A 19,271-nucleotide genomic window follows, 5' to 3' on the forward strand; every position below is an offset into this window, starting at 1 on the left:
AGCACTCCAAGACTGATCTCCCATCCCTTCCCTGCAATGCAGAGTGTAGTTTATATTCTGCCACATCTCAGGGAAGTAGCAAGGCTGCTGAGTACATGTAAAATTTTCACTCTGACTCCTCCGTAGTCTTTCAGAGCACTCTGATCATTTAAAATAAGGCACTGAAGCCTGGGAGCCAGCTGTTCTCTGCCAAATTTGTCTTTTCCGTTAATCCGGAGGGGGAAGAAAACTTTTGCAATATTTGCCCAATTTTCCCCCTCTCTTTGGAAGTAACTGAGGTCAGCCAACATTGCAGAAGTGAGTGAACCTGAAGGATCTAGGAGGTTTTGGGCTTTGCCTTAAGCGACTCTCCTCTGTCCAGCCTATCTCTAAGAAGGAGATAAATCCCAGCATAACAAGTTTAACGTATGGACTCTCTGACTCTTGCCATTTGGCTAACTGCATCTCCATGGAGGTAAGAAAAGAAAACTGAGTAGGTACAGAGTCCTGAGAATCCTCCTGCCACGTGTTACTGGGTTGTAGGTGAGCAGCTGTGACTTGGGTTAAAAAAGCAACAATTTACTGACACTGAGCAACCTCAAATGAGTGTCTGGAGGCAAGGTTTCTTTGTGGGCCACTAGAGAGAAGACTTGATCAGCTCCTAGCCTGAAGGTGATGCCTGGAGCTGTTATTTTGAAAGGATCAGCAGTAGCACAAACCAAAAGCAAGTCACGTTATGAACAGTTTGACTCCCACCTCCTGAGGAAGCACAAACAGAACTGTGCTCCAGTAGATCTGTTCTCTGATGGATCAGTTGGGACTAGGATTTGTTTGACACAATTTCTTTAAACACAATAATGAGCTATATACCTTAGAAGAGCTAAGAAACTTTTTTATGAGAAATGTAAGAACTGGTAGTGTTGTAGTCAAAACAATAATATACTGCTCATTTATTGAGGAAGGTTATTGGATGCATTTTTGGCCTTCCTATGAGAACACAGAACCTACTTTGACTCTGCATCATACATATCCCTTCTCACATACTTACTGTATTCACTTACTGTACTTATATTGTAGTAGCTTTAGATGATTTAAAATATAGAACTACAATATAGTTTGCTCTTTTCCAGTGGCTGTAAAACACTGTAGGGAACAGGAATTTAACTGAGTCAGAACATTAGTAATATTTGCAAAATTAATTGACCTCTAAAAAATACCTGTAGAACCAACTACATGTCCACTTTCTACATGAGTAATGTGAGAGGCCCTGTTTCTAATAAATGTATTTATAGCTTCATTACCCCAGCAGACCTTTGGATGGTCTGGTTTAGTTATAGTGATACATTAGTAGTTCAACAGGTGAACACTGTTTCCACAAGGTATTTGCTAACAATTGCAAAGTGCAGGGGAAAAAAAATCAAATACTGTATTATATTCTTACCCATTCGTGGATTAATTGTCTTTAAAGTTTTAAAAAATAATTTTTAAACACCCATCACTTTTTCTGGTGCTCTTTTTACTTGTTCTTTTCCCTTATGTCCTTCTCCCAGCCGCTGAAATCTGTAAAGTTAGTGTGTGATTTCACTGAGCCTTAGAAACTAACCTGTATTTTGTAACTGAAATATAAATTATTTTATTTTACGGTGCACAGTAAAGCAATGGGAAATGCTCATGCATACCCTCAGATGTGTTATACCATCATGATTAATTATCCTAACTATTCCATGTAGCTTTTTCATGGTGATGACTTAAGAAATATTTGAACACTGAAGTAATTACAAAATAGATGAACATTGCAGTATGACTTGAAGTGGTTTTGATGTCTGTTGGAAGAGTTGCTCTCAAAAGACACTCCCCCTTTACCAAGATTTTTATTTATTGAGCTAATACATTTACATGTATTACATTTTTGCTTTTTATTTAACCTTTAATAACAGAGTAGATCATGAGGTTCTGTTTTATTTCTCTTAATATGAAGTAAGAGAATCTTCATGTTTTCACCATGGTGTTGTATATAAAAGCGTGCAAAAACAGTCAGTCTTTCAGACCATACCACGGGGAAAAATTTCTTCTTGAGTTTCAGGCAATATTCTAGCCCAAGTAAAGAAGCCGAAAAGAGTAGCAAATAAATTGCAATTCCTTCATGGATACTTAAAGGAGGATAATGTCTAGTTGCAATTTCCTCTGACTACCTCTGTCAGAATCTTGCTCTGTTTTGGACACAAAATAAAAACCAAAGTGGAAAATAAAAGCTACTTTTTTCTGCATCTGATTTCATACCTTTTAATGTTGGTAGACAGGCTCATTAATTTCAGTGGGTGTTGGATCAGGCTATAGATCAGGAAGCCTAAACTTACTTTTCCAAAAATAGATAACATTTTTATTTCTTCATTATGCCCTAATTTGAAGTCCCTTGAATCAGACTATTAACAAAATATTATCCTATCTCAGAAAATAATGCAGATAAAACTAAAATTCCACTCAACTCTCACATAGTACTTTTCCTCTTCAAAGCATTTTAGCATCACTGATTAATCATAGCATTAATTAAATGACTATATTTTTTAAAAATTCAGCCTTCCAAAAGCTCTGTTCTCTGCAGGGAGCAGGGAAGAGCATAGCAAGGGACTAAAACCAGCTCCAGTAATCAGAAAACTTAGCCTGCAGCAATTAAACTGAGGAATCACTTCCCTTGCAGAATCTTTTTTACCTTGGGCTAGTGGAAAGATGAAAGGAAAGATGACAGTGCAGTCTAAACAAGAAATAGCTCTGTTGGTGTATAAAGGAGCTGGTTAATTGGATAAATTTGCACTATCTGAAGCAATAGGTAGGCTCACAGCTCCTTTCCACGCATTTTCTAGTTTGTATACCTGGCAGGAAATGCAATCAAAATTAATTAGAAAGGAAATTATTTGAGTTATTGCACACATGGACTCCATCCATTCTGGATATAAAACCCAAACATGCAAGAATAAATTCCTTGGATCCAACAACAACTAAGCCTGAGGTTGTCATTTTTGTTCTCAGACAACCCTCCAAAGCTAAGTCTGTAAGGGAGACAGCAAAGCCACCACTCAAATTCTTTTTCCTGGCCAAGACAGCCAAAGCAGCAGAACAGTAGCAATGCCTCTGATTGCCTTAAAAAATGCTGCTTTCTTCACTGCTGAGGGTGACAAATAGAATCTTATTAGTGGAGATTTTTCTCCTTCTGTGGACCCAGCAGTTGTTTGGCATACCAGGTCAGCAGATAATTAGACAGGTCATGCTGAACTTGAACTGGCTCATTTTTATAGTCCCAGCATGGGTGAGACAGTCAACAAATTAATGCTTGCACCTCTTCCCAAATTCATCTTCATAAACCAGATTGCAAGTCAGAGAGCACACCCTTGAGTTGGGTTGCGTTTCATGGTTGCTTCGCTTCTGCAGCATGAGAGAGGGAGGATTACTGATACATGGCTGAACATTCAGAGCAGAAGCCATCCACTGTGCTGGGTGAGAGGTGTTGTTACAAAACAGAAAATCCATTTGGCCATGGTACACATAAATCCATTTCAGGATTAGTCTTCTGACTGTTTTGCTGCAGATATATATACGCCCCGGAAGGACATCTGGTTTCTCCAGAAATCCACATGGCAGGCAGCTTGCATCCCATGAAAACTGCCAAAAGGACAGCAGCAAAGATGGAAGAGGCAGAGCTGTTCAGCAGGGTCTCAATGCAGTGCTCTACCTTTGGCATTACCTCTGACAGAGCCAGCTGAAGTGCTTCTGCATGCAAAGTACAGACATGCATCTAGCCTTTAAAGCATATGTTAGAACATGAATCAGTAGGCTATGGTCAGCCAAAGAGCCCTGGGAATTCTTCAGTCTGTAGTTTTTACAATATAAAGTGGTATAAAGTGTGAATATCTGTAATCTCGCTGTGTGAGAGACAATCAGAATATGGAGTGCCATTGAGAAAGGAGTAAAATCAGTATTAGAAGTAACAGCAGATCAAATAGCTGCCTGTGGAATTGAGATATACGAGAGAGGCAACAAGAGTAGTACAAGAGCAATAGTGTTTAAACACACTGGTACTTTTGAGTCTAAAATCTGTGCTTACAAACTAGTTAAATTCTCCTTTAGTTCAGAACATTAAAAAGTGTGAGTCTGTGGTGGGTAGGGGTGGGACTGGGAATGCAGGGTGTGTGACAAAAGCAGCATCTAGATGGCCATCAAAGTGTAGGTATTGAAACCAAAATGAGGAGAGATTGGAAAAGCTTGGCAAACAAGGCAGATGCAGAGATTTACAAGACATGGCAAAGGACGATGAAAACTTCACAGTTAAGACTCAAAGGTTCAAGGGGATGCAGCTCAAGGAAGAAAAATTATTAGTCATGTAGTAGAGGGGAGAGGGGGTAGCCCTGAGAAGATGATTTGAACACAAGAAAAGTAATCAGCCAGAGGGAGGCAGGAAACATACAAAATGGAAAAGTTACATTTCTGGAAGCAGAAAGAAAAGCTTCAGAGAGACTGAAGGAGGAGGGTAACTGGGTAAAAATGCTGTTACAGGAAAGAAAATCTGTGAAGGGTCTGAGAAAGCATATTGCTGAAAAGCGGTGATTGCACTGCACCCAGTTGTGATTTCCCATGGCATGTTCAGGTTCAAAATACCAAAATGCTTCTCTTTTGTCTTTGTGCAATGCTGATAGTTTCTATACATGCTGCTCTTTCATCCTTGTTATGGATGTGCCCTTTGTCATTCCTTGTTCTCCTCATACCTTTTGCAAAATATAGAACCAACATCTTTAATGTTTTTCAAAAGATAAAAGCTTCTATATTGGTTACCCTTTTAGATATTTGATTCTTTTACAAGCAAATCTCAACTGACATTGCCATGCAGTTATTAGTGTTCTACATGCTTTCATCACTCTGTGGTACTTCAAGGGTTTCTTCCCTAAAACTGTAAAAGATGACTATTCCTGCTCCCTGTAGGGCTTTATATGCTGCACTGCTGATGGCTGAATTTATTCTTGATAAAAAAGATTTTTAAAAAAGAAAACCAGTGACTGACACATCACATATAATGCATCTGGGAAGATACTGTTCCTCTTTGTTGTGGTCCATACCAAATACCAATCTTATGTCTGGAAATCTTGCTGCCTGTCATCAGAGATGGTGAAAAACTGAAAGTGTGTATCATTTATCTGAAGTGAAGAAGGAATCTGAGACCTCCACCTGATTCTTTGTTCAGTCTCAGCAGCCATCAGCAGAGTGCACCTGGATCCTTGGGGGCACAGGAGGGCATGTGTGTATAATGGTTTTTATTCTTTCTTTATTCTCAAATAATAATTCTCCTACAAACTCTTAAAATTTAAATTAAAAAAAAACTGCAAGGAAATTATATCTGGCATTGTTCTCTAGCTCAAAGTACTCATTATCCCAGCTTAATAGGCAAGTTATGCTTAATATGGAGCAGCTAAAACAGTGGCTTCCAGCCCATAAGGCTTGAGCTGCTTACTAAAACCAGTTTAAGTTAACTCATCACTCTTTCCTTTATAAATGATTGAGCTGAGGTGATAGTTTTTTTGGATAGGAATAATTGCAGTACTATAGTCAATTCCCATTATGTAGTGCAATACGTTTTTATTTTGAAGTGCTGCGGGTTGCAAATGTTTGTGCATGTCACTAACATAAGAAGTAAAAGGACCTGAGTGTGCCTGATCAGCATTTTTGGCCAAACATTGAGAATGGTATCTAGGTGCCTAGAGATAAGCATTAAACTTTAAGGACCAAAGGGTATTTTGTTTACATGTGCTTTTTCAGAAGCCTGTTTGTCTTCCATAGGTCTACTAACCGAGCAAGTATCTCAAGTATCCAAGGGAATTTGAAACCACATTGCCCCCATTTATTTGGACACATAAATTACCCCCTATTTACCTGAAAATGGTTTGATCCTTTTTCTTTTTACACTTCCATGCCAAAGTGATCCAGAATCATCCATTCTCTGACACCTGGAGAAGTGGTGGGGCTCATGCTATTTGGGGCGTGCTTTTCAGTCCTACTGCTCCAGGGTTTTTCCATTTTCTTCTTCCAGTAACAATTCATGCACAGTGGTCTTAGGAAAAGGGACAGATACGTTGTGATGAGCAGCATCACAGACCATGAGCCAGCACAGGCCAGGCCATGGGGGTTTGACAGTGGACCCTACCTTGGAGTATCATAAACCTGCTCTGTCCACAGCTGCAGTCATGTCAAATGAGGGGCCCCAGAGAGAGGGAAGAGAGCATTGCTATATGCAAACTATGGGACTTGCAGTCCCTCTTCCCTCACATGCAAGGTACCCTGCAGCAGGCACTGCCACAGACTGTGTCTTTCAGAGTCAGGCAGAGAGCAAAGTCACTGGTTGGTGGTTGCAGTGGGAAGCCTGTCTGGAGACAGTCATGTCATTTAGTGGTGAGTGAGAGGGCATTAAACTCTGTGCTGCCTGATGACCCTTATTTCAGGTTGTGCTGCTCTGTCTTCTTTTATAAACCTTCCTTCAAAAGGTTACGAACCTTTATAAACCAACATTGCTTCATAAGGTCGATTTTTTCTTACTCTTCACTCACCTTTCCTGCTGCTCCCCAAAGTCTGAGGAGTAATCATTTACTCAGTGGGTCAAGTGTCTCTCAACCTCAGTACTGTAGTCTTTTTTGCTTTCAAAGATATAGGTTTGTGTCTCCTTCCATCTGCTGCCTTTACTCCTGGCTCAGCAGCTCTGGCATTACCCTGCTTCTTTGGGCTTGCTTCCAACTCTGCACCCAAAAAAAGCACGTGTTTGGCTCTAAGACCCAGTATGACAGCATTTCTTATCTCTTAGCCTATTTTGTCTTTAAAATTCAGGGAAGTTTTCTCCCTCGAGTCTTTCACTGGTGATAGAAAATCTCCTTATGCAAACTAACACACCTTTACCCTCCGGAATGTCATGAGGTTGACTGCTGCTCTGATGCCTACACTATAACTTAACTTGTATTGTCCAAGACCAGAGTCTGCTACATATTGCAATAATAATTCTTTTTTTATGGGCTCTTACCTTCCCTCTTGCACCTCAGTATGTACTAGAAAATTTCCAGTGTTCAGAGTATGCACAGGGCTCCTCTGGAACACTGACAGCTAGACTCTGAGGGAGTTCCAGGTGCTACACAGGTGCCAGTAGTGGTAATATATTTCACTTAGAACAGTGGTATCTGACAGGGAAAGCACGGTGGAGGAATGAATCATCAAATATAGCCGCTGCTGTCGTGTGATGAATACACACTAATGTATTAGACTACCAGTTGAATAATACACTGACTTAAGACCAAAATCTGTTCCATAAAAATTAACTAGACAGCTTTGGCACATTTCTTAAGTAATGATTGAAAGTAATAATAAAAGCTCTCCCAGTCATATTCTTTCCGTAAGTCTGTGAAACGCTGAAGTTGAGTAGTATTAAAAACACAGGGATGGTGAAAGTGCTCAAAACCACGTAAGTCTCAGTGGAGTGCACATGTTAGCATGAAGAGAAGAAAATTCAGATATATTCTGACATATAGGCACCGGTAGTTCTGGAATAGGGTATCTGCGCCTTCACAACAAAGTGGCATTTTGCCATTTTTATATTAGCTAGCTACATGATATGAATTAATGGATATCTTTGGAGGGGAGGAATAGTGAACAATTACTTTTATAGAAAAAGATCTATCTCTAGGACAGGGGTCTTTGTTGGAATTAATATCTGTTTGGGGTGTCTTGTTTCTTTAATAGGTCAATTTCCCTAATCTTGTACTCTCAAACTAGGAATCATGTCACAACTATTTAATAAATTTGCCAATGTGTCAAAGACATTATTCAGAGATGAGTGAAAATAGAAGTGGTTTCAACAATGTTACAACAGCAGCGAATTTGTCTCAAGGCAATAGTAGGGAGGTATTTCCAGAAGTAGAACCCTAGCTGTGATGATTTTGCTCTGGTTTAATCTACCTCTGAAGGCAGAATCATTCTTAGGACAGTTATTTGATCCTCTGATGTGAAAATTTTCCTGAATTAAGTAATGGAGGCAGGTAATAAGCTGCTGAGACTTTTATCATGCAAAGGAAAAGACATTAAATCTTCATTGTTGAAGTAATAAGCAGATGCTGTCCTCTTACAGTCATAGACTTAGTGCATGGTGTTAGATGAATCACCTTCTTAATATGAAAATGATGGATGTCTTATCTTAGAAAAATAACTTTTAAATGTATAGTGTCAGAAAAATGCTCTTCCAAGCACCCACAAGATAGCCCCTTTCCTGTTATGTCTGTTTTATGTCTTTCTTCCTTCCTTTAAGAGTAAAATTGGACAATTAAATACGTTTTCTTTTTTCGTAGTTGAGCTGTTGGCTATGTTTAATCATATTATGTAAATCCTCTTTAAAAGCTTGAAATCAGTTTTGGGTCTTACAATGTATAATGTTGTTCAAATACAAAAAATAAATTTAAAAAATCAATTTGTTTGTAGATTAAAGTAGTTCTGCATGGACCCTAATGAAAATTACAAGGCTATTTATTTTTAATATAATCCTCACACATGTCTGCTTCTCTTCCCAGCATCCTCATCAGTTCTCACTTCTTCTATTCAGGAAGGCTTCTTATATTGCAAGCCGAATTGCCCAGCTCTCCTACCAGTAGTGCTAGATAATAGTGGTGCTAGATAACATGTTGCTGACATTCCAGCATTGGTTTCCATTACACATTTCAGTCTGCTTTCAGAAGGGGCTCTTAACACGGACAAACAAAATTCTAAGTGCAAATGCTCTGCAGAATGTAACACGCACCAGTGCAGAAGTCAGGGATCGCAGTTGTGTTGGGCTGGTGCAACAGTAGCTGTGGGAGGACTTCACATTCACACCACTGTAGAGCAAGGTTTCTTCTATAGCTGGTGGTTGAAAACATGACTCTTCTTCATGTCTGCAGTAAAGAAGTAGGAGAATAACTGAGATAAATGGACCAATAACTAACAGGGTTTTTTTTTCTGTGAATGTCCTGCAGTGATTTATTAACTAACTATATGTATAGTTTTAGAAAAACATCTTGCAGTATAAAGAATATACTTTATATATGCTTGACTTTCAAGTTCCATGGCTTAGTTCTATATTAAAGCAAATTCCCTGCTTTTTCATATATTTTCACATAGCTAACACAGTGTTTGAAGTACTTAAACCACAGAAAATGTGCTAACAGTTACACTCCTTAATAGGTTTTAGGACCCACATAAACAGTGACTTGGATCAACTCTGTAGCTCAGCCACTCCCTTCTTCTTCCAGCTGGTGTGCCACCTGTGTTTGGTGAACCTCTGGAAGAACATTTTGACGTCCTTGACCATGATGCCTGTTGAATTGTGGTCAGTTGCTGCACCCACATGGGTGAGCAGCTTTGTTGGAAGCACCAGTTCTGCCTTTTACTGCCTCCTGGGGACAGGGCAGGGAGAGGGAAGCCTGTATCCCCAACAGGCAGCTCCTGGCAGGGGAGCTGGCATTGATGTTACAGGTTCTGGTAGGGAAGTCTCCAAAGTGGGCACCAACTTGCACAGCTGCCACAGATGAAATACAGTAACTAGATTTTAGATCTAAAAAATGTGAGTCTTCTAGTACTTGCTATCCAAAGGCTAAATTTGATGCAATTCTTGGTGGAGAAAGAAGGGGAAAGCAGTTTAAAAACCTAGCAAACCCACTCAGGATATATTTTACTTCAAATATGCTTCTGATTAAGAATTGAATGGTAATAATAGGCTAGAATTACTACAACTGCTCAGAATTAGGAATGCTGTACTATCCCACTGTTACACATTATGTATAAAAAGCCTGTTTTATTGTTTTGGAGTATTTAATACTGACTTATTCTTCTCGTGCCTTACTGAAGGGTGTGCACAGCAGAAATGTTAGAACTGCTGAGCATTGGCGTTTCCAGAATGCTTATAACCTGCTTGATTGTGTCTGTTTTAGTTTTCCAACTGAGCTTTCCCTAATAGCTCCAAAGCATTTCTTTGTTTTAAGAAGCATCTTCATGTCTAGGCATGTGTACTGGTGTGAATACTGCCTGGAATACTAGACTAGTTCCAGGAAAGAAATCTGCTTGGGGCAGCCATCCAGATTTCCTTACACCCAGTGTTCTGGGATGTAATCTTTGGCTGCTAATGAAATTATCATCATTAACTGATTCCACCAGAGGGCTGAGGTGCTGAGATGCTCTCTTGCAATTTAAGTGAGGCCCAAAAAGAAAAAGGAATATGGTCTATTCTGGATGTGTGCACAGAGTAAAGCAGAAAAGTCTCACTGATCTGATTTATCTACTTATACTTACTCCAACCAGTGGCAGACACTGCACTAGAGGAGTAAAAGCTGCATCAAATGATAGTTTATCTTTTGAAACACCAGCTTAATTTGATATGTGTTGCAAACTGAAGTACTCACTGTAAGTGATATACAGCTATTAATGTGTTCATGTTGCACAGAACAGACAGATGCAGGTGAAAATAGGATTTCAGACTTTTCTGCAAATATTTCATAAATGTATGGGGGAAAAGAAGGTTTTCAGTTTGCTCAAACAATTTATGAAAGAGAAGGAGGTGCTAACAACTGTTCTACATCTGATATTAATAATATTGCTTAAAATCATTACAGTGCAAGTAAATTAAATATTAAGTTCAAAGAAATAAAAATGTTTGAGGACAGGATTTGTATTTGTATTGCAGCACACTGGAAAGATTCAAATCTTACTGTACACATTTTGTACACAGTCTAATGCTTTTTATAATCAGGAATGTTTTTACATAATATAGAGTGAGTATTTTCTAACCCTTCACATTACCACAAAATCTATTTGATAATCTTTAACAGTTCAGTACAGAGATTGAAGTTTTTATCTGTATTATGAATATTCTGTTCAAATGACTGACTGTAGTTCCACCACATCAGGCAAAACTGTGAGAAATAAAAATTATGAATGTCTGATAGTTAAAAGATGTGATTTTCCTCTTGCCTCTTCTTTCAAATATGGATACAAACAACTGAATTTTGAATTCAGAAATAAGATTTTTAATAAGTATGCATAAACACTCTGCATAAACATTTTTAAATCATAAAAAAATCTGATTAAATTTCCATATTATATACAATAATCATACCTGATCATTCACAAAATGTAATGTAGATTAGATTACTAATTATGTTTATATTTCCCAATTTTCCTGTCCTTTTCATCCTGCATGATACACTTATGGTGATTGCTGTATGCAAATTCCTAGCCCATCTGCACTGAAGGTGATTCAGAGTTGCTTCACTGACCTCGGTAATAATTCCATCAGGCCTTCACCTTCTCTGATCTTCTCTTTATCACATTGAAGGATTGAGCATTCACCATAATAGCAATCCTCTAGAACTGATGTGAGGCTCCTTGTGTGTCTGTGCTGGTGCTAATCCTGCCATATGCATAGATATATATTCTCAGAAGCTGTTTTTTTATTATTTTCACCAGCACTGCATGACTTTTAGGTGCAATTTTGAAAAAGAAATCTGTTAATTTAAGCATAAAAAAATTATAATCATCTTAGAATCACTTAGGTTGAAAAGACCATCAAGCCCAAACATAATATACAGAATTTCTTTTTATTTAAATGTTTGATGTGACCATTTTAAAAATTATTCTCATTTGAGGAGATTTTAAGTTCTAGAGGTTAGTGTTTTATTCAGGAAATCCTTGCAAAGTGCCAGATTGGAATAGATGTTAGAAAGACTCCTTTTTTGGCCAGTACCGTGCATACAACTAAGGATGTGTGAAAAAGATCGCATCCTTTTGAGCAACACAGTCTAAAAAACACTACTAAACCCATTTAAATTGCTGCATGTAGAATAGAATTAACTTTGTACAGGGGAGAAGTCTTCAGAGAAGACCTTTTCACAAATAACAACATCACTGGGTTTGCATTCACTGCTGTGGTTTCAACAATTGATGCACATTCATTTTATGGTAACAAGCTGTGAGTTGTTTGGTGAGAGATGAGGACTTGCCAAGTTCTGTGAATTGTGGTATTCAGGTTATCTTTGTGCGTATACTTGGCCTTTACCATCACAGTTCCATTCTCTTACAGGTGTGATGTGGCCATGTCAGAAGTCTCTGATGCAGTATGGAAGTATTAACAGAGTCTGTAATGTGTGAAATGCTTGAACATTGCAATCATGTAAATATCACTTGCTCCAAATGAATATCAGTGTCCAGTTAAATTACCTGCAATGACACAAATGGTGCTCTTAGTCTTGCATGTTTTCCCTCTACTTCTCCGTCACCCTTCATTGCTGTATCTTCTGAATTGTCCCTTCGTTTTCTTTCAACAAAGGCAAGTATGCCATGAGGGATCTGGTCCACCGACTGCCAGGCGCTAACAACAGCAACAGCTCAGCGAGCAAGGCCATGTCTGATGACACCGTGACTGCCATTTGCTGCACTCTGCACGAAGTCATCACTAAAAACATGGAGAATGCCAAGGCCTTACGGGACGCGGGCGGCATTGAGAAACTGGTTGGCATATCTAAGAGTAAAGGAGACAAGTATGTTTTGCAAATCACCTTGCACCTTTTTAACCTCTCCAGCAGTTATTACAAGTCCTGAGTGTGTTTGCCTTCTCTGTGCAATCGCAAGTTGAATCCTTTAGTTTCAACAGATACCACATGCCCAGCACAAAGGGTGATAAGAATCAGACAATGCCAATACCAAAAGTCTCTCTCTGCTTTGGTTTATTTTTGATGTGCCATCCACCGTGCAGGGAGTGCAGTCCATGTGCATTTTAAGAAAGAGTAATTATCTACAGTAAACCCTACCTCTAAGCAATTGCAGAAGATCCCGATAAACATTAGGGATCAGAGTGGTTGGATAGCACCCTGCACAAGGCATGACATGCGGGTGGAGGGGTCCTTTGAAAGGAAGGACCTCACCACAGTTCTGGTACTGCTTCTCTTGATCTAGGAGTGAAGAATGTAAAGTCACTGTCTCTCTTTACAGCACCCTTTTCCCTGCCTCCAGCTTGGTAGTAGATCCATGGATTTTCTGACTGGTTGCTTCTGAGAGAGCCTTTAGGCTGCTTTGTGAGGCAAAAAAATGTCTTGCACACAACTGTGACATTTTCAGAACAGCTATGGTTTCATCTTGTCTGTTTGGCTATGTACACACTCTTCATGAAGAGTTCACTCTTTATCCTTCTTTTGCCTAAAACAGATAGCCTGGTTCTCATATTTGTCAACCTGATGAAGTATAGTGCAATGGGACTATGGCAGTTTGAAAACAAAAAGCCTTCACTGTAGTGTACAAAACCCATCAGTCCAGCTACTCGGAGCTGTCATCACACAGCCTACTGCAGCATCAGAGCTCTTAAAGAGCCCCACAAAGCCAGGCCACAACCTGAAGGAAAGATTTATGCACCCTACATTTGGTATGAGAACTTATGCTCGCCTCTGTGATCAGAGCATTGCCAATATAATCTAATCGCATTTCTTTTCCTCTATTGTCACTCTTTTCCTTTCATACCAAATTCATTATTGAAACATTCTTGCATTCAAATTGTAAGGGGTAAAAAGTAGTGTGACCAAGTATGTGATTCCAGCTGTGGGATCTCCCCATGCTCTGCCAATTTATTTATATTTGCAGTTTGTTATTATTGAATCTACCTAAATTTTTTTAATACATTTTCTAGATCAAATGTCCTGACATTGCAAGCAGGTTCATATCCATTTCTCTTAAGTTGAATGTGTATTTCCTCAGAATAATGCATCTGTCTACCTGTTCATTATCTGGTAAAGAATACCTGTTAAGTCTGGAATTTTTGAAATATCATGAGCAGTTTTAGGAGGATCCAAGGGCATAATTCCCTGTGTGAATATACCTCATAACTGTGAAAGACATCTATTTCTAATTAATCTAGAGCACAGTAATTCCAAAATGCCCTTCCAAGTCATGATATGTATCCCTCCTCGCAAGTACTTTGACCCGCAGTCCCATGTTATTATTTTTACAAGTTACACAGTTCTAGAACAAGAAAACCTGTCAACACACAGTGCTGCAAATGCCCATCTTAAGTAAAAGTTCAATTTTTCAGCTTTCAGAAATGTCAGTACTGTGTGCTGTTGGTTTGGTTTGGTTTCTTACAGGTAATTCATTGTTTGAAAACCGAAATTGCTGGTTGTTGGACTGATAGAAAATTCTAACATGCTCACTTTAATACAGTAAATCACTTCTGTATGAAGTCATTTTGTCCAGTGTGAAGCAACTGCTTCTGAATGTGCAGGATACTGAACTGGCCATGCATCCTGGTAGGTATCAGTGCCAGTAGTGTGGAGCTGGCCCTGATAGCCTTTGGAATATGCCCAGGGCTTGAACAGTCTGTATGACCACATGAGAGAACTGGCATTCAGAAGGTTATTTATATTGGCCAAGCCCATATCAGCTTCACATAGCTCCTGCCTCTCCTCAATACTCATGGAGTGGTTGGCACAGTTATTTTCCTGGTTGCTCCATGCTTATCAGCACCCCACTAGCCAGTACAGCTGGAAGTATAATAAAAAGAATTATGCTTGAAAGGGTTTATCAAAACCCTGTTTACTCACCAATTACCCACCTACTGCTCTACTCTGGGTGAGAAATGGAATAGAAGTGGGGAAAGAAGCACCAAATAAATTACTAGGGAAATGTTGTATTAATAAATCAGTTGTGTCATAACAGCATTTTGCCAGCTTGTATGTCAGCCTACCAGTGATTCTTCTCACAAGTCACAGAATGAACCAAAGCCTGGCCCCTGCCCAAAGCAGCAACTTAGGATTGCTTCTGGCTTTCTGGTTTCTCTTTGATCTTTCAAACCATATGCCTCTTCTGAGTAAAACATAAATCACATCAATGACTGCCCCAGACTCCATCAACCCTCACTCTGGACTTCGGCCTTTGCAAGGTTTTCTAGTGCTCTACTGCTTTATATGTGTTTTTGATTCTGCACAATGTATGCTTCCTTAATGGGCTGGGTTATCTTCCTGGTCCTTTTCTATTTGACCCTTTTTTTTTTTTAGATTTTTTTAATTACCTTTTCCAGCAGGATTATATGATACCAGCTGATTGTAACAATAGTTTAGATCTTCTTTCAAAACTTCTGTGAAGGGAAATACCATGTGAAGTTACATGGTTTTCAACACCACATTGTATTCCTGTCATTAAAGGATAATGGTGTGAGCAAAATCCTAGTCCACATTTGGATTCCTAATGAAATTTATCATAACTTTTTGTAATCAGTTGTATTTCTGCATCTTGGCTATACATTTCAAAACCAGTGCTCATCACCCATCTAGAGTTTCTTTTGGCCACTGCTGAGAGGAGCTAAGTGAGTTGAGCACACTGTCCTGAGCTAGAGTTCAGCAAAGAAAGAAATTCTGCTCTGTCTCCTTGTCCTTTATGCCAAAAGTTGTAGCATATCTTAGATGTACATAATGCCAGTTGGGTCCTCAACAATTTTACCAATTGCTACCTCCTATTCCTCTTACTATGCTCTCAGCAGAAATCCCTGTGTGTACTGAGATGCACAAGTTTTTTTTCCCCTCACTGATTGATTATTACTATAGAGATATCTTGCCCTTGCCTAAAAACACCTTGGTCTCCAAGATGCCAAGCAAAGATCTTACTTGAATATACTTGAAACTTGAGTATACTTGAAACACACTTCATTTGTGAGAAATGGAAAAGTTTAAATCTGTAGCAATGCATCTGAAAATTGGAATGAATGGTATCCTTTATTTAACAGTCTCTTTCTCACTCTTTCTTTCTCTCTCTCTCCCTTTTAAATGTATGTATGTAACAGGCATTCGCCTAAAGTGGTGAAAGCAGCATCTCAGGTCCTCAATAGTATGTGGCAGTACAGAGACCTGAGAAGTCTCTACAAGAAGGTAAGGCTTGGGTTTTTTCTAGATTTATTATCTTTCATACTGTTACCCAAATTTGGGGGCTGAGAGACTTTAGACCAAAATATTTGTGTATGTAATTGGAAATTCACTTGGAGTTTAAAGTTTCAGATACTTGGAGTTCATATTTTTTCTTTAATTTCTACTTTTAACATAAAAATGCCCTTTGAAAACATGTGTGGTGGTGAAAAGTAGATGTGAATTTGGTTTTGAAATAAATTCATACAAAAGGTGCTGGATCTGACAGCCCTGGAGAGTGAAATCCTCTGTTCACTGGACAAACGTATATAAGCTCTCCTACTGAAACAGTCTTTCTTACACCTCCTCGTGTTTCTAAGGAGATTACCAGATTTCCAGCCCTTCAGCTCCCAAATTTCCTCATGAGATTGTAAACAAGAGTATCTGAAGGAGAGGTGCTTAGGGACCAGCTACATATGGAGCTGGGCAGAAACCTATAGCTTTGTTTCTAATCAGCCAGCAGACAGTGGCACCATATACTTGGTTTTCAGCCTGTTGAGTCCATAGTACCATGCCATTCCCATAGGCCTGCTAACCTCTTGGAAATGAATTGCAGTAGAGTAATACAACAATGTGAAACAAGATTCTATATAGCTTTTTTAACATGTGTCTACTTAGTAAATGGAAACATTTACAGTAATTCTTGCTGAATATTTCCAAACTGAATTCCATTCCATTGTTCCATGTGAGTATCAGCCTGCAGATTTAGTTCTTCAATGTCTTCTTGCTTGGAATGTCACATCTTATGTGAGTGATACTTTTATTTGGAATCTCATCAGGGAGAGCTAAGACTTCATGTGGCATGTTCAGTTCAGGCCGTAGGTAAGGCTGAGGCATAAGGATTGTGAAGGAGGGAAAGTTCACAATGGTGTGGTCTGTGTTGTACTTATTCTGCACAAGAAAATAGCTTAGTTACATGAAATGTATGCACCAATTCTCAAGCTGGCAGAAGCTGACCTTCTGTGTGAAATGCTGTTCTTTTGCATGCCTCAGCCCTGCTTGTGTCAAGTCTGAGGAGTGAGGAAGATGATTGTTGAGTCTCTCCCATTGTTCACTTCCAGTATTTTCAGTCATCCTTGGCAGCCCTAGGGATACCATATGCGAAGACGTTCCAAGTAACAAGCTGGTCCTCAACTGTCCCATTAAGGGATGGGAGCAAACATGAGCAGGCTTTTCTTGATCTAAGGCAGTAACATACTGGAAGTGTGCATAGCCTGACTTCTGTGCTTGTGGGTGGCTGCACTGTAGAGGCTGAGCTGTTCTGCACTGTAATCACTTAGAGGTTCTTACAATATCTGGCTCGTGTCCAGCCTTCTGTCTGTATATATATGCCATCATGGAAAAGCAGTTTCTGGGGTTGCTCCATGCAGGAGGTAATAATGTTTGTGCTGTGTGGCTGCTGAGTTTATTGCTACCTAAGGGACACTGTTGGCTGCTGGTGTGACTGCTGGTGATGGACTTACATACTAAGCATGCTCAGGTACTAAGTACCTTGCATGCTTACAACAGCATTTTCCATGGCCACAAATACATACTTGTGATATGGAAAATAGGGCAGGCTAGTTTTAGAGGTAGCTTCCCAGACACTCATAGCAGACAGATAATCTATATTATCAGGAAGAGAATTGTATTAATATCTATATTATTTAACTCCTACACAAAATCTTAAAATGAAGGTCAGTCTCTCCTACATATTTGTATATTATTTACATGCCATTATATGTGCTGTTAAGCCTTGTATAAATATGGTTTCTTTTAATAAAATGTTCAGATAGTTAATTTTAAATACTCCTTTTTGTTGAAATACATACAATAATCTTTATAAAATTATAATATTTATTAAACTTGCCTGTAATAGGCTGACTCTTAGGCTGTCTGTCTGAGTTTAACCACTGCTTAGAAGGCAATGGCAATGGTTTTATGACAGGAAATTAGAGAAGTTTGCATTACAGTAATAGTCAGCTACTTATGTAATATAAAGATACTGGATTAATGCAATATTTGTTTTCTCCCATTAAAATATATATGTACCAGTAAAAATGAGTGAACGTAGAGTGTAATGAGATCAGCATTTGCAGTATCTTGCACTTGCGCAGCCTTTTTTTGAAGTGCAGGTAAATCCCATTGCATAACCATCAGCAATTTGCTCCCATATACCAAAGTATCTATACAATTGCTTTTAAAGAATTGGCCAACAGAGACACAATTTTGTATTGTAATACAAGGAAATTGCAAGCATCCCATTATAGTTAGCTGAAAGCAGCAACACTTATCTTCTGTTTGAGAAACAATATAACCAAATAGTTTGAATTGTGGTATATTTTAGAGCTACATGTTCACAATAAGGTAAGAAGTTGTAAAATTAATAGAAGTATTATTCTTTGTATTAATGGGCAAAGAAGGCAATACCTGTTTACTGCTGATACAGTAGCAGTCAATATATTTAGTCCAACTATAACTGGATCATCAAAAGTACTAAAACTCTTTAATTTTTCTAATTTTGCTCAACATTGCAAGGAACATCCTACAGCCAGCAGAAGATAAACTGCACTGACAGAAATCCAGAGTTGGGAATTGGTGTGGATGCTCTTTAAGTCCACAATATCTTATGCACTGTGTTTGCAGAGCCATGCCACAACCTGTACCCTGCACTGGCAGGTTCTATCCAGTGTCTGGGGATTTCCAGGTCAAGGAAGCTGTGTTGTGGCTTTACTGGGACACACAGACTCTTTAGGCTGGGCTGACATGGAAAAGACATAGCAAGTAAACAGCATTCAGATCTGTGAGTGAGGCAATAGTGTTACATAGTCCTCTGTAGGCTTGTGCTTTGAGGGGAAAAAAATAAATTTTGCTCCCTGATGTGGTTAAGTTGGCACTATCCTAACACAGTCCAGCAAGGAAAACTTATAAAATGCATAAATATTTCTGGTCCTAAAACTGTAGCAAAAAAAATGAAGGCTTGACAGACAAAGAGGAAGCTGTTAATTTAGTCTTGAAATGACGGAGTTGCCAGCCACCCCAAAAGTTGCAGGTCCTGCATCATGCAAGAACTCATTGGAAATACTGCTTAATTTACAAGCAATAGCTGGTACAGAAATCTAGTCTGAAAAAGTCCACCAAAAGGAAAACAATGTTCAGGTTTAGTCACATATAGACAGTGATTAGATTATTTAGTGTGATTAATTTCTAGAAAGGAGGTGATGTCATTTTTCATCAGTAGAGGAAATATGGTCTCCCGAAGACAATATCATCATTTTCACAAGTAAGACATATAATCATAAATGATCATTAATCTGTCTCTGTTTTCAT

At 38.9% G+C, this 19,271-nt stretch overlaps 1 protein-coding gene across 7 annotated transcripts in view; it reads left to right on the forward strand.

Moving 5' to 3' along the window:
• The window catches only part of CTNND2 (catenin delta 2), a 636,038-nt gene that overhangs the window by 585,491 nt on the left and 31,276 nt on the right, over positions 1 to 19,271 (forward strand). For all 7 annotated transcript variants that reach the window (XM_030971656.1, XM_030971657.1, XM_030971655.1 and 4 more), the window contains 2 exons: positions 12,350 to 12,560; positions 15,845 to 15,929. In XM_030971656.1, coding sequence (XP_030827516.1) covers positions 12,350 to 12,560; positions 15,845 to 15,929 — 296 coding nt within the window. The remainder of the gene's footprint in view (positions 1 to 12,349; positions 12,561 to 15,844; positions 15,930 to 19,271) is intronic.

Source organism: Camarhynchus parvulus, chromosome 2 (genome assembly GCF_901933205.1).
Source record: "Camarhynchus parvulus chromosome 2, STF_HiC, whole genome shotgun sequence".
NCBI lineage: Eukaryota > Metazoa > Chordata > Aves > Passeriformes > Thraupidae > Camarhynchus > Camarhynchus parvulus.